The following is a 12510-nucleotide window of genomic DNA, read 5'->3' as shown; positions in this document are numbered from 1 at the left end:
GAAACCCAGCTGCAAACACAACTTAAAGCCCACTTTCCCACATTTGCACATGCTCCCCAGAGAACGATGGTCAAGTTTAGCTAAAGGAGGGGCAGACAGAATCTCTTAGTCATCATAAAGTAAATGAGAAGCAATAAGCTCATGAGGGACAGGGCTCTTTACAAACTGCATTGTATCCCTGGATCACTGTAACTTGTTTTGTCTTAAATCTATGTTAACAAGGTAACTTTGACATTGGAAGAGGCAGCACAGTCCACTTCATTGTCTGTGGCTGATGTCACATGAAAGCTTCGTGCTGCCGTTCAGCCGGGCAGAAGGCACGGGGTCAAAGGTTACCATGATAGCCATCGGTCCTGACCACTCACAGCTGCTCTGACAGAGGTAAAACCTGTTAACATGGTAGTTTATGCGCAGCAGAGATGTTTTTAAAGGGCAGTTTACAAAAAACAGCCACTAAATGAGCACATATGTGACTTTTTTTCCACTGCATGGCAATGTGATCCAAGTCTTTTTTAGACTGCCTCACAGCCCTGCTTTTTATAACCCAAACAGCCGCTCACTGGGCTAATTGACTTTCCCAGTCCGCTCAGGACAATAGAGCTGGTCCTTGACTTCTTTATGACTTCCCCTTTATGAGTCCTGGGCTGATTATGCCTTTAAGGAGCCTTTAATAAAGACTCAGCAAACAGCCATTTCTGTGGAACATATGAAAAAGCACGGAGGTCGTCATGAGGGGCTCCTTATGGCAAAATGCCAGGTCATAGCGTGGGGTAAGAAGAGGACGTACACACAAGAGTCCTGATAAAAAGCTCTGTGAAAAAAATATTTTACAAACAACTGTTCTTGATAAAAGGCTTAAATGACAGTTTACACTAGATGCAAAACAATCACAACGTGCACATGCAGGGTCATCTGAAACCAAAACCTGATTTCCTGCACAAGGCCAAAGTGCTGAACTAATAATCAAGATCGGAAAAGGAAGTAAAAACAGTGTCTGCATGTAGGTACGGAGCCTTATCTCATTTAGAGGAAGGAAAGAAAACAGTCTTTTCACTCTCTGTGTTTCCCCAACAGGCATGACATGATGTCCACTGCATTGTTCACATTCTTAAGAGTAGTTAAGCAGAGGCACTTTTAATCAGCTGTGCTGTGAGGGTCAAAAAGAAACTACCGTTAACCATGACCTCATCATAGTGTTTCGACTAAACCATTCCATTTTTTACAAACTATTCACAGATACTGAGTACCAAGTACCTTCACCAATAAACATTTTTCCAGTGAACAAAGTGTCACTTCCACTGTGTAGCACCATTTACATGTTTCAATAAACAGGTTTTCACACACCATGAGGACTAAATAACTCAACAGGAATTGACCTGGGGAGGGGTAAACTCCCCATCTGTCCACTGTGCTGTTAAACTGAGAAGAGACATACGTGAGTTCAGCGCTTTTAAATTAGTATGGTAATAAAACAAATACTGATGAAAGTGTATCCTGGTTTCGTTTCAAGGTTAGTAAAAAAAAAAAAGATTAAAAAAAAAACAAAAACAAAAAAAAAACAATGCTCCCTTATATTTACAACCATATCTCTCTGCATGAAAACCTCTTTTTCTAATCCACCCATCAGCACAATGCTGGACACTTGCCTCCACAGCTTCTTTCAATGGACGGAAATTGGGAATGCAAAACAGAGCAATAGTGAAAGGACATGCGGTTTCATGGGCTTCCACTCAAACAATGGAGAATCTCCCACTGTTTAGCTCCTGCTTCCTCTCGGGCCCACAACACTAACAATGAGGCGCTATTATGACCGGCTCTGTGGACTGGTTTTTTTCAAATGTGGATGAGTATAGGATGAGAAGGTATCTTCACTTGAATTTGCTGTGAATGTGTGTAAAAAATGGAGGGATTCTTTTTAGTAGTGCTGATTGCTCTCATCTAATAAAACCTCCATAAAGATCAGTGAAGTGAAGAAAGTAATTTTGAGGTGAAATTGGACATAAAACCATCATGCATGACAACTGCACTCATTTTAACAACCAGGAAATGTTTCAGGAATAAATCCAACTTGTAAATATGATTCAGCAAGAAAACAAGACATAATGAACCAGATAACACTCCTCAAAAAACCAACCATTTGACCAACAAAAGCGAAGGATCATCAAAATATTCAATTTTCAAAATAATTAGGCTATGTGAAATTGGGAATGCCAATCTTTATCTTTTTTTCAGCTCTGATAACTGCATCTATTTTGTTCAGTGTATGTGTGTGTGTGGGGGGGGCAAGACTTTTTTTGTGGGGGGGGGGGGCTGTTTTGTTTTACAACACTTTTAACTTGAAAATGAAACAAACAAGACTTTTTTTGCATCGCCATAAAACCAAAAAGCAGGTTGACAAATTCTCCTGCCACATGTTCAGTAGCATGATGCGCAATCTAGTAGGAGCGTTCACCCTGAAGACAGACTACAACTGTAGTGCATCCAACAACAGCAAGACAAACCGTCGTGTCATCTTATATTGTTCCCTCATGAGTGATACAGAAATGTGCGTCCCGTAGCACGAGTGTTTGTTTACATCGTAAGAAATAATACTCTCGCTCTCAGACAAGAGGTCTCTACAGCTTTGATAAGGATCATGGGTATTTATTATACCCAGCACAGCCCTCCCAGTGAACTGTTGGCTAATGTGTTGCCTCATGAGACATACAGTGCTGATGTGATAGTGTTGAAGTTTGAATCTCTGTCCTCACGTTGCCTGTGTTTGTGACATAATGACAGAGACAAACACAGGCGTCCAACCATCCAAAACTCCACTGTGTTTTTGTACATAATAAATGTGGATGAGAATTTGGAATACAGTTAAGGTCCCACAAGATTGACACGCCGTGTCCTATAATTGCCCCGAGGACTCCACTTGGGGTTGACGGCTTATCTCAAGGTTGATGAGAGGAAGGCGTCTACGGACCAATCGCCAAGTTGGTCAAACCTCCATCAGCTTGTCGGAGCTATGTCACAGCTCCTCTCACTTCTCCTGGGGAAAGAAAACTCACTGGACTGGAGCCAATTCAGAACTACAGAGTAAACACACGCGCAAACACAGCGACAGGGAGAGAGCCACAGAGAGGAGCTGAGAGACCTTGACCTATTCATTCCACTTAAAGCCTCAGTGGCCAAGCTTTTGGCCCCTAATAAAACAAAGCCTTCAATGAGGGAAAAGAGTTTAACCCAGTGGAACCAATGCTTTGTTTCAGCCCTAGTTTGACAGATAATCCCTCACAAATCCTACATCTCTGTGGGATTCACTCTCGGGCAAAGTAGGGGAATGAAAACTTTCAAAAATATTCAAACAAAAGCCAAAAGAGTCTGTATGAAAAGTTAATATGCATACCAAAAAAAAAATCATCAAATATGTTAAGTGTAGGTTGGAACACAGTGCATTATTGTCCCTCTGGACTTTCTGTATCTGTGTCAGTTGGGCTATAAAGTAAAACTGAAAAGCCGTTTCAAAGACACCCACGCACAAATGTGCAAATACAAGCCTTCCAACAGACAGTCGGTGCTGTCCAGGCCTGACATTAACATCTGTCTGCAGTCATCTGATTACAAGACGATAACGCTGAATACAGGTGTGACTGCAACAGAGAGCGGCGTTCACTGACCTGCACCAGAATCACATCCACCGATAAATATGTCATTTTTTCAACTGTTTCCCTCCAGTTCATTATCAGACTTGTGGTCAGTTAATAAATGTCTCCTACAAACTGCAACAATCTACTGAATAATCAGTCTTGGATTATTTGTTAGTTATTATGTTAGTTGAAGTAATTACGCAACAAAAGTACAACAGAAAAATAAAGAAAATTATGAATTACAATAACACAGGAAAAACTGTGAGTTGTTGTAGGTCTGCTGCCCACACTAACATATCCAACATGACCTCTGACCTTTTAAATTGCCTGCAGCACCACAGCCTTCTCACCTGCAAATAACATTCACTCAGCGCAGCTCCCTCAGCTGGTGAAACATATGATTCTGACACTTCAGACCAATAAAGGGAACAGTCCTTTGAGGCCGGCTGTTCACAGGACTTCAACATCCGCCCCGGTCCAGACACTCTTCATTTGCCGTCCCTGGGATCAATAACCCATTGCCCATTCATTACAGCAGAGAGCCGGGGCTTATATGCTTATGCGGCTAGTTGGATCCACTCACACTAAACACTGAGGCAAGTCAGTAGACAGGTGAGGTCAGAGTAGATTTACAATCAACACTGTAAATCTCTTTACCCCTACAGGAAATTATAGACAGGGCAAAAGCTGTTCGGAAGCTCCTCTCCACTCTCTGCCTATTGATCTGCAGCAACTTCATTCCCATCATTCACTCTGACAGCAACTACCAACACCTCCGTAACATGCAGTGAGAGGTTCGGAGACATTTGGCTTCCTAGTCAGGTTTATGACTAAGTTCACAAAATCCAGACTTTACCATCAGCAGACAGATGGTCTGCTTTTAGAACTGCTCAAAGCCACCGTGGTGCCCTGAGGAACTATGGGCACAATGAATGAATCACTGGGCTTGTCCCTTCATCAGAGCCACCACAGCACAGTGATGTGGCATTGTTTTTACTGGGACTGGTGAGAAGGTGCTATTTAACCCTTAGCCTTGCACGTGTCAGGTTCATGAGAATTCTGTGATAAGTTCTGACTTATAACACATATAACACACATATTTTGTGTTAAAATGTACAGTTCCATCCTATCTGTTATCTATTTATAATAGTGATTTGGTGTATTAGTCATGAAGAGTCAGTCAGTTCAAACATGATCTGTCAGAGAGCCAATGCAAAGTGACTGGGGAGGCGCATGTGGAGCAGGATTTACAGGCTGCAGAACCTGTACTAGACCAGTATAAACAACAGGCACAGAAAGGTGTTTGTATTGTGTAGTTTATACAGCATGACATTAAAATGTATACGGGTGTAAGTTAACAGTTAACAATCCTGTGGCAGGAGGAAATTCTGATGAAGTACAGTGTGTCAGTGTGTCAGTGTACACTCACCTTGTTAGAGTAGGGCGGCTTGGAGAGGTTGATTCCATCTCTGATGAGTTTATCCCTGATCATGATCTTCAGCTTCAACTTGGGGTATATCACCAGGTCCCTCCTGTTACCCAGCGTAAGGTTCCTCTGTGCGCCCATGTGCCCAGCGGTGCGCCCAACACGCTCGCTGTTGGGTTCGGTCCAGGACTTGGATCCGCGCAATTTAGACTCGTACTGGTTGACCATGTGACTGGTATAAATCTCTGCCGGGGGTGGCATGGGCTCCAGGGTGAAGTAGAGCGCACTGGCCGTTTCTTTGGCTTCCTCCTTCAGCCGCCTCACCGCGTCGTGGATCCTCTGCCTGTGGTGAGGGATGTAGACGCCGATGGCATCCAGGTCGGGGTCTCCGATTTGTTTGCAAACCTCCAGATCGTCGTATCCATTATCCACAAAAGACTCGACATACTGGCCGAGCTGGAGGGTTTTCAGCCACTCGTAGACGATGACAGGTCCGTTGCTGGTCATTTTGGCTGTTGCCAAATCGGCTACAACTCAGTGAGCGAGAAGAAAAGTGAGGGTTAATTTCCCTGTTGGCGTTTGGAGCGCATCATCAGCTCGTCTCCAACAATGTGCGTGTCCTGCAAAGAGTAAAACAGCGAGGTTAGGAGATATTTGGCCTGACAAGACGTGGATTGCGCGCAGACACTGGAAGAAGATGTGAAAAAATGTTTGACTGCAACACCTGTCAGTATTTACGGATACAGACCACTCCAGTTCCACGAACACCTCTCAGATCCGAAGTACCATTTCAAAGCATCGACTTTAAGCACAGTGTGCCATTCAAAACGCGTGTTCAGTCCATAATTGGCTTCCATAAACAAACATGGGAACCAAAAGCCTCCAACTATTGTCATTCAAATAGCTGCTTGGCCAGATCTCGTCTGTTACGCGCGGCAGCTGCTGCGTCTTACAGCCTCCTCCAACATTTCCCTGCTCCTTCCCAGTCTCGTGCGTCGCAGGAATAAAGTGAAAAACACAACCAGGCAGGCTTTAGGTTCACAGCACACCCCGTGTCCAGACGCTGGGGTCTACGCGCTCTTCATGTTTCCCAGCCGGCGCATCTCTCACACTGGAACTGCAGCCAAAACCATGTTCACTGCTGCTGCCGCTGCGCCGTCCACGCCCCCCAAAATCTCACTGTACAGAATTTAAAAATAGTGATGGCGAGTTTCTCCTTTTTCCCCTCCCCTTTCCAAACTTGACACACGCACAGCTTTGGGACAAACAGTAGCTCAAAGATCCTCTCCTCCGATTTGGCCAACCCTTGACTGAAACAAAAGCGCACGTGGAACCGGAGGCTCAGTTCAAGTGAACATTCCTGTTGCTGATTTATATCACTCCATCTCTCTCCTCTCTCTCTCTCTCTCTTCCTCCCTCTCCCCTACACCACGCACTCTCACTCATTCAGCATTTCCATGGATTGGCTTCTCAGCGCGCATGAGCTCCCTCTACTTGCTAACAGTGGAAGTGGTGCAGCACTGGCCTCCACTGATGTCATCTTTCCAACCTATTCATCATATCCTTTAAATGAATGGACACTTCAAGCTTCTTCTTTTTCGTTGTTTCTTTTTACAACACTGCAAATAAGTGGGAAGCAGCCGACTGTGTCAAACCTCTGCACCACAGGAAGCCATCATCATTAGTATTATGTAATGAGTCAAGCAGACTAGGAGGAGCAGCGACTGGAGAGCTGCAGCTCTGGGGAACAACACGGTTTGAGGAGGATCTGTCCACTTGGTCCTCATGATGCCAAGCTGCCTGGTGCTGATGCATGCTTCACTAAATATGAGCTGACAGCTTGTTAGGGGTCAGTTTGATACAATCACTGTCTCAGCGCTAAGCTGGAAGTAATTTGCCTCTGCCCATTATGACAAGAGATGGAGAACAAACGTGGCAGACAGACGGGGGAGTAGAGGAATAGCAAACAGAATAGTGTTTAATTTTTTTAGTGATGCCAAAACTGCAGTCTGAACGCTGGGTTCTTCTTCATGACCTCAGTCTCAGCTTGACATGTACAACTGGCTTTAACTTGATTATGTAAAATCTCTATCTGACTAATGATGTTATGTCAGAGTCTGCAGGGTGTAGTGCTGTGTACTGACTACACTGGGTGATTGAATGGATAATTCACTGATGTTTATTGTTTAAAAGCTGAAGTAAATGTGGTGCATTCACCGACGTTAATAATCCTCCTACATGGAGCCAAGGAAAAGAGGCAGATGAGCCACTTGTGGCTCAGGAGCCATGGGTTGCAAACCCCTGTTCTAAGCCTTTAATTATATTATCTATTACCTATTTCTATGTTTACATCTGCAACCAAATAAGAATGAAGAAAAATCATCTTTGACAAACAAAACATATAGGTGTTGTATTGATGCATGACATACTCAAATGTTCCAGAAAAATATTGTTATATATTAACATATAAAACAACAATAAAATAAAAAGAATCCTGAAGTAGAGTTGTTCTAAACCTCGTTAATAAAAGTTGAATTAATACATTTTCTCTTTTCCTTTTGCTGAAAACAACAATAAAATAAAAAGAATCCTAAGGTAGAGTTGTTCTAAACCTCGTTACTAAAAGCTGAATTAATACATTTTCCCTTTTCCTTTTTCTTTTAGGACTTACTATAACCAGAAAGACTAAAAGGTTTTCTTTTTTGAAACTGTTTATCACACCTCAACAAATCTGAGCTTCACCTATTGTTCAAAGACAAATCAGATCATTAGTTCAGGGAATATGGGATGGCACTGACAGATGGAACCAGGAGACTGGTGAGCTCCACATGGCAGGACTCCGATCGGTGCCAGGATTGATATGTTTCCACTTTGCTTCCTTGGAACAAAATCAGTCATGCAATTGTCACAGGCTAAAAAAAAAGGCCAAACTGCTGGTTTTTATAGGGGTTCTACACATTTGGTAAAAATGTTTAAAAATTATACATTTAAAACCCATTGTACTAAAAAAAAAGTCAGCCATAGAAACAGGATTTTTTGATCCATGAAAAAAAACAAACATCAGTGTTTTTATTTATTAGGGTTTTACTAATTTTTTTATACTTATTCTAATAAAACTAAACCTGATAAATTATTAATGGTTGTCAAAATAGTTAAAAGTTACATCATCACGATGTATAAAAGGAGACATACAGGACAAAAAACTGTCCAAAACATCCTGCTTTGTATTACTCAGCATGGTTAAAACAGGTGGGTAGTTCTGGTTAGTTATGAAAATAACAACAAACAAAGTGATGCTTATTTAATACTGCTTAGTATTACCTAGGCCTTATCCCTGTGTCATTGCTTTTGTAGCGACATAAAAAGAAAGTCTAAGTCCATTTCCGGCAATATACCCCACTGCTCGTTCCACTGAGTGCAGCCCTGCTGCCCTGCAGCCCCAGAACTGCTGCCACATCAATAACACCTCAATAACCTTGGCTTAATAAATTCTGAAATGGAAGTCCAGAGCATTAGAGCTGGTAAATATGAGGACACGGCAGTGGCAGCAGAGCAGATTAGCATTATTGCTAATGCATATACGTATGTAGGTAGTGGGGACTGTAGGGTGAGTGAACAAATGTGACTGTGACATATGGAGGTAAAGAAAGCTGTAAAGTGAGGACACAGACAGGAAGCTGAGCAGACAACAGCAGATCGTAAAAAAAAACAAGGATATATGTGACGTCCTTTTGGTTTCAACGTGTCTGCTGTGGGTTTAGACAACACGATGTATATTTAAAGTCATGCACCTAATTGAAAACAGTCTTATTTATAAAAAAAATTATCTCAACATTTTTTACTAAATGTAAAACTCCTGAAAACAGATGGTGAGAATGGTGATGCTCCAACACAGAGAACCCTGGGAATCAGAGGAACACAATATTAAAGCCACAGAATTCACTGACTGATGATGGTGGTCAAGTCTTGTCCAAAATCTTATTTTCCCGCCGCTCTCCTGTGTCTAATTCAGAGGTTGGCTGGAGACAGTTACTCAGGAACAGCCGAGTCCAGAGGAAACAATCCTGGGGTTTACTGATGATTGCATGTAATTACTGCATATCACATGTGGCTTCATCGGGATTAGTCGTTTTTCTGTGATACTGGATCATACATGTTTCTCATGTAAGGTTCACACTCAAATGGATTCCCAGAATGAGTAATGATGGTGTGGAGGAAACAGTGAAACTTTGGGACCACTTTTAATGAAGAGCAGTTTCATAGGAGGACCTAAAAGAAACCAGTACTAAATCCACATTTTTATTGTCCTGGGAAGCAATTAAGTAAGAAAAGAAAAATTACCTTTCTACTGCAGGCTTAAAGATGGAGGTGCGCTCCCTGGAGGTCAATGGTTGGGGCACAGAGCAGATTCTTTTTCCGCCTTCTGGCATCTTCAAAAATAAGAAGGAGAGAGAGAGAGAGAGAGAGGGAGCGTAAAAGAGGGAGAAATGGAAAGGTCTTGATCTATCTTTATGCACTTTTAATTACAAACGGCTGCCTGGGCTGCAGGCTGCAGAGAGCAGAGGTGAAGTGAGCATGTCAGGACCAGCTGCCATTCCACCAGCAGCTCAATATCAACCTAAACATCCCCCAAAACCCAGAGGGAGGGGGAGGGCAGCACTCGGAGGTTAATGCATGTCTAAGCATATCAGCCACAGTGAGCTGCCAATCACAGGACATGATGCACAGGCAAATGGTCGGTTGTCTATGTTAGCAATCCCACCGAGGCAATAACAGTGATGCCATCAATCCAGCCATGCACTCTGAGACACAGTTGTGGCCAAACTTCTCAACTTCTCCAGGGACTGGTTCAATAAGAGCTTCAGTCGGTGATGGACGGATCTCTGATCAGACCGTTAAGGTGATTATTTCCAGAGGAACACAGGCTGATAGATTCAACTTTTATTTTCAATTAAAACGTGACTCCCGTGTGAACCAGCAGGGAGCTTGGTAGTGATGAATAAAAACTGCAAGAAAACGTCTCTACGAAGATATTGGTCTTTGCTCATCAGCAAACAGCTCGAAAAGACAGCAAACAGCAGAAAGCTTTAGGAATTTAGTTTCATCCAATCACAACCTTATTAACTTAGTAACCGGGGGACCACACAAACAGCGAAAAGGCTTCCTAAAGAAATAAAACAACAGGCACATAAAACAGACAAAGTTTTTGCAGTACAAACCCTGTAACAATAAAGATCTCTCTAATTAAAATTACCTACACTCAAACCGACAGTAAAAAATTAATTGTATTTCACTGAAGAATTTAATTCTCATAGCAGCGTAACGAGCTGAAAACGTTTAGACAAATCCACAGAGAAACTGCTCACATTAAAGGCAATAAATTAATTTTCTCTAAACTCTTTATAATTTATACACTTGCTCTGAATGCTGTTTTAAAGGTAAGGTGTGCAGAGAATACCTAGAGGGGAAGTCATACAACACCTGTGATGTAAATAAATTAATCTACAGTCAACCTCTTATTTGATTTATTTTTTCCTTTTCTTTTCCAAGAGGTGGGATTGTGACTGTGTATAAATATGTGCCTAGCAGGATTAGCTTAGCCTAGCTGACTAAGCTAGCTGGAGCTGAAGGGGGGAGGATCTATGCTCTGTCTTTGGGCTGTCAAGCCACACAGTGTGCAAATGACTGTATTGACTGACCACAGAATCAAAATGTGAAGGTGTGCAGCTCCACTGATTAGTTGGCCCTCACAGCTCAACATAACCAGCATTCTGTAGTATCACAGTCTGCCTAGTTGTGTGTTTTATATGAAACAATTATGGGTTGTTTTTTTTTTGTTTGTTTGTTTTTTTTCAGTACGACCATCACTTATGGAATTGGTCTTTAAAATGTGTTTATAGCACACCCTGCAGGGAAGTACAGCAAGCAGCATAGTTTCTGTTTCTAAAGACAGAATATAGCATTTATTATCCTGAGATAAAACCAAGAATTAGTACCAAAGTACAACAATTCCCTTTAAACAAGTAAAAAAGAAGCAAAGCCTTTACTGCAGTCTTAAACCGTTGTCACTGCAGCAGAGAGAGGATTACCATTAGCAGCATAATGGCTGCCGTTATGGCTTTTTCTTGTACTTTGGTGGGACCTGACTAACCTGTACCTTGTGACCTGTGTTTGCAGCAACAGACGTAGTAGAGTGGGAGAGATTTTGTGGCACCATTTGTTTTACTGTGCCCATAGATGTGCCCAGTGCCAAGCCAACACAGAGAAGAAATCAAGCAATTACTATGGCTAGCCATGAACCTCAGCAGCAGCCGCAGCAGCAGCAGCATACTCTAAGTGGATTATTTATATATGCAAATACTTGACACACAGCCACTAGCATTTCCAGACATGTAATATTGAGGTGATTTACTGTATGGTAATGCACAAACATGGGCCTCAGGGGAACTTGGTCCTTATGATTAAAACTCCAGGAGAATCCCAACCTGTGGTCTCAAAGTTAACTTTTGCTCAACCTTGACATGAACTTGAAATAGATACACACAGTAAACATCTCATGCACCTGTGCAACTAAAACTCAGATAAAAATGAGCAATAAACAAGTCAGAGAAGTATTTGACTCATCTCCTTCTGGCTGCGTTTGATTACAGACACAGTATAATCCAGAGGAGTCAGAATGCACTATGGACTGCCTTAGGACGTCTGACAAGAGCTATTGACTGAAGGCGATGGAAGCTACGACATTAGGTTGTGATATATGACCAACCTCGGCGCAGGGTGACACCTGGAGGAATGAGCTTTAACTGCCAAACTACGCAGGAGCCTGGGAGACAGCTGCACATTTAAGAAATCTCTAATAGATTGTTTCATTACAGAGGACAAGTGAACTGCAACAGACATGCAATAAAATCCTGAGGGAGCATAAAAGACAAGGTGACGGAGGAAAAGAAGCCACCAGAAATCTCTCCTCGACCACAGAAAGATTTGCAAATTGATTTCAGCCCCACACTCTCTGCTGTGCCTTGGCGTGTGCCTGTGTGAGTGCGCGTCTCTAAACGCTAAAGGGAAGGTTTTCAGCTGATGATAAATGAAACATCATGCCACTTCAGAGGGTTTTATAACAATCCCCAAAGCAAAGCAGCGAGGCAGGAAGTCCAATTAATAAAGATTAGCTTCTTTTTTTTCCCAACCACAGACCTAATTTTCCTTTTTAATTAAATCAAGGTGAATGAAAATGAATTAATGATTATGCATTTTATGTGAAACCACTGCTGTATGCATTAACTTTATATGAAATCGTGGGCACAAAGGAAACTTTCCTATAAATTATTCATATTCACTATGTTTGCAGAGCAGATTTTAAATTGATGCTGGAGATAAACAAGACCATATCACTTAAATAAATAAATATTACTTAAAACTATACTATAAATAAAATATTTGTTTCCAGAAAAA

At 42.1% G+C, this 12510-nt stretch overlaps 1 protein-coding gene across 1 annotated transcript in view; it reads right to left on the bottom strand.

The window, feature by feature from the left end:
* sash1a (SAM and SH3 domain containing 1a) overlaps positions 1-12510 on the bottom strand; it is a 168760-nt gene that overhangs the window by 122280 nt on the left and 33970 nt on the right. The window contains exons 3-4 of the mRNA XM_025056650.1: positions 9397-9485; positions 5059-5675 (exon numbers count right to left, since the gene is read on the bottom strand). Of these exons, the coding sequence (XP_024912418.1) occupies positions 5059-5562 (504 nt within the window). The 5' untranslated portion in view covers positions 5563-5675; positions 9397-9485. The remainder of the gene's footprint in view (positions 1-5058; positions 5676-9396; positions 9486-12510) is intronic.

The sequence above is a fragment of the Cynoglossus semilaevis genome, chromosome 7 (genome assembly GCF_000523025.1).
Source record: "Cynoglossus semilaevis isolate Cse_v1.0 chromosome 7, Cse_v1.0, whole genome shotgun sequence".
Classification (NCBI taxonomy): Eukaryota; Metazoa; Chordata; class Actinopteri; order Pleuronectiformes; family Cynoglossidae; genus Cynoglossus; species Cynoglossus semilaevis.
This window is presented reverse-complemented; position numbering and strand designations above follow the sequence as displayed.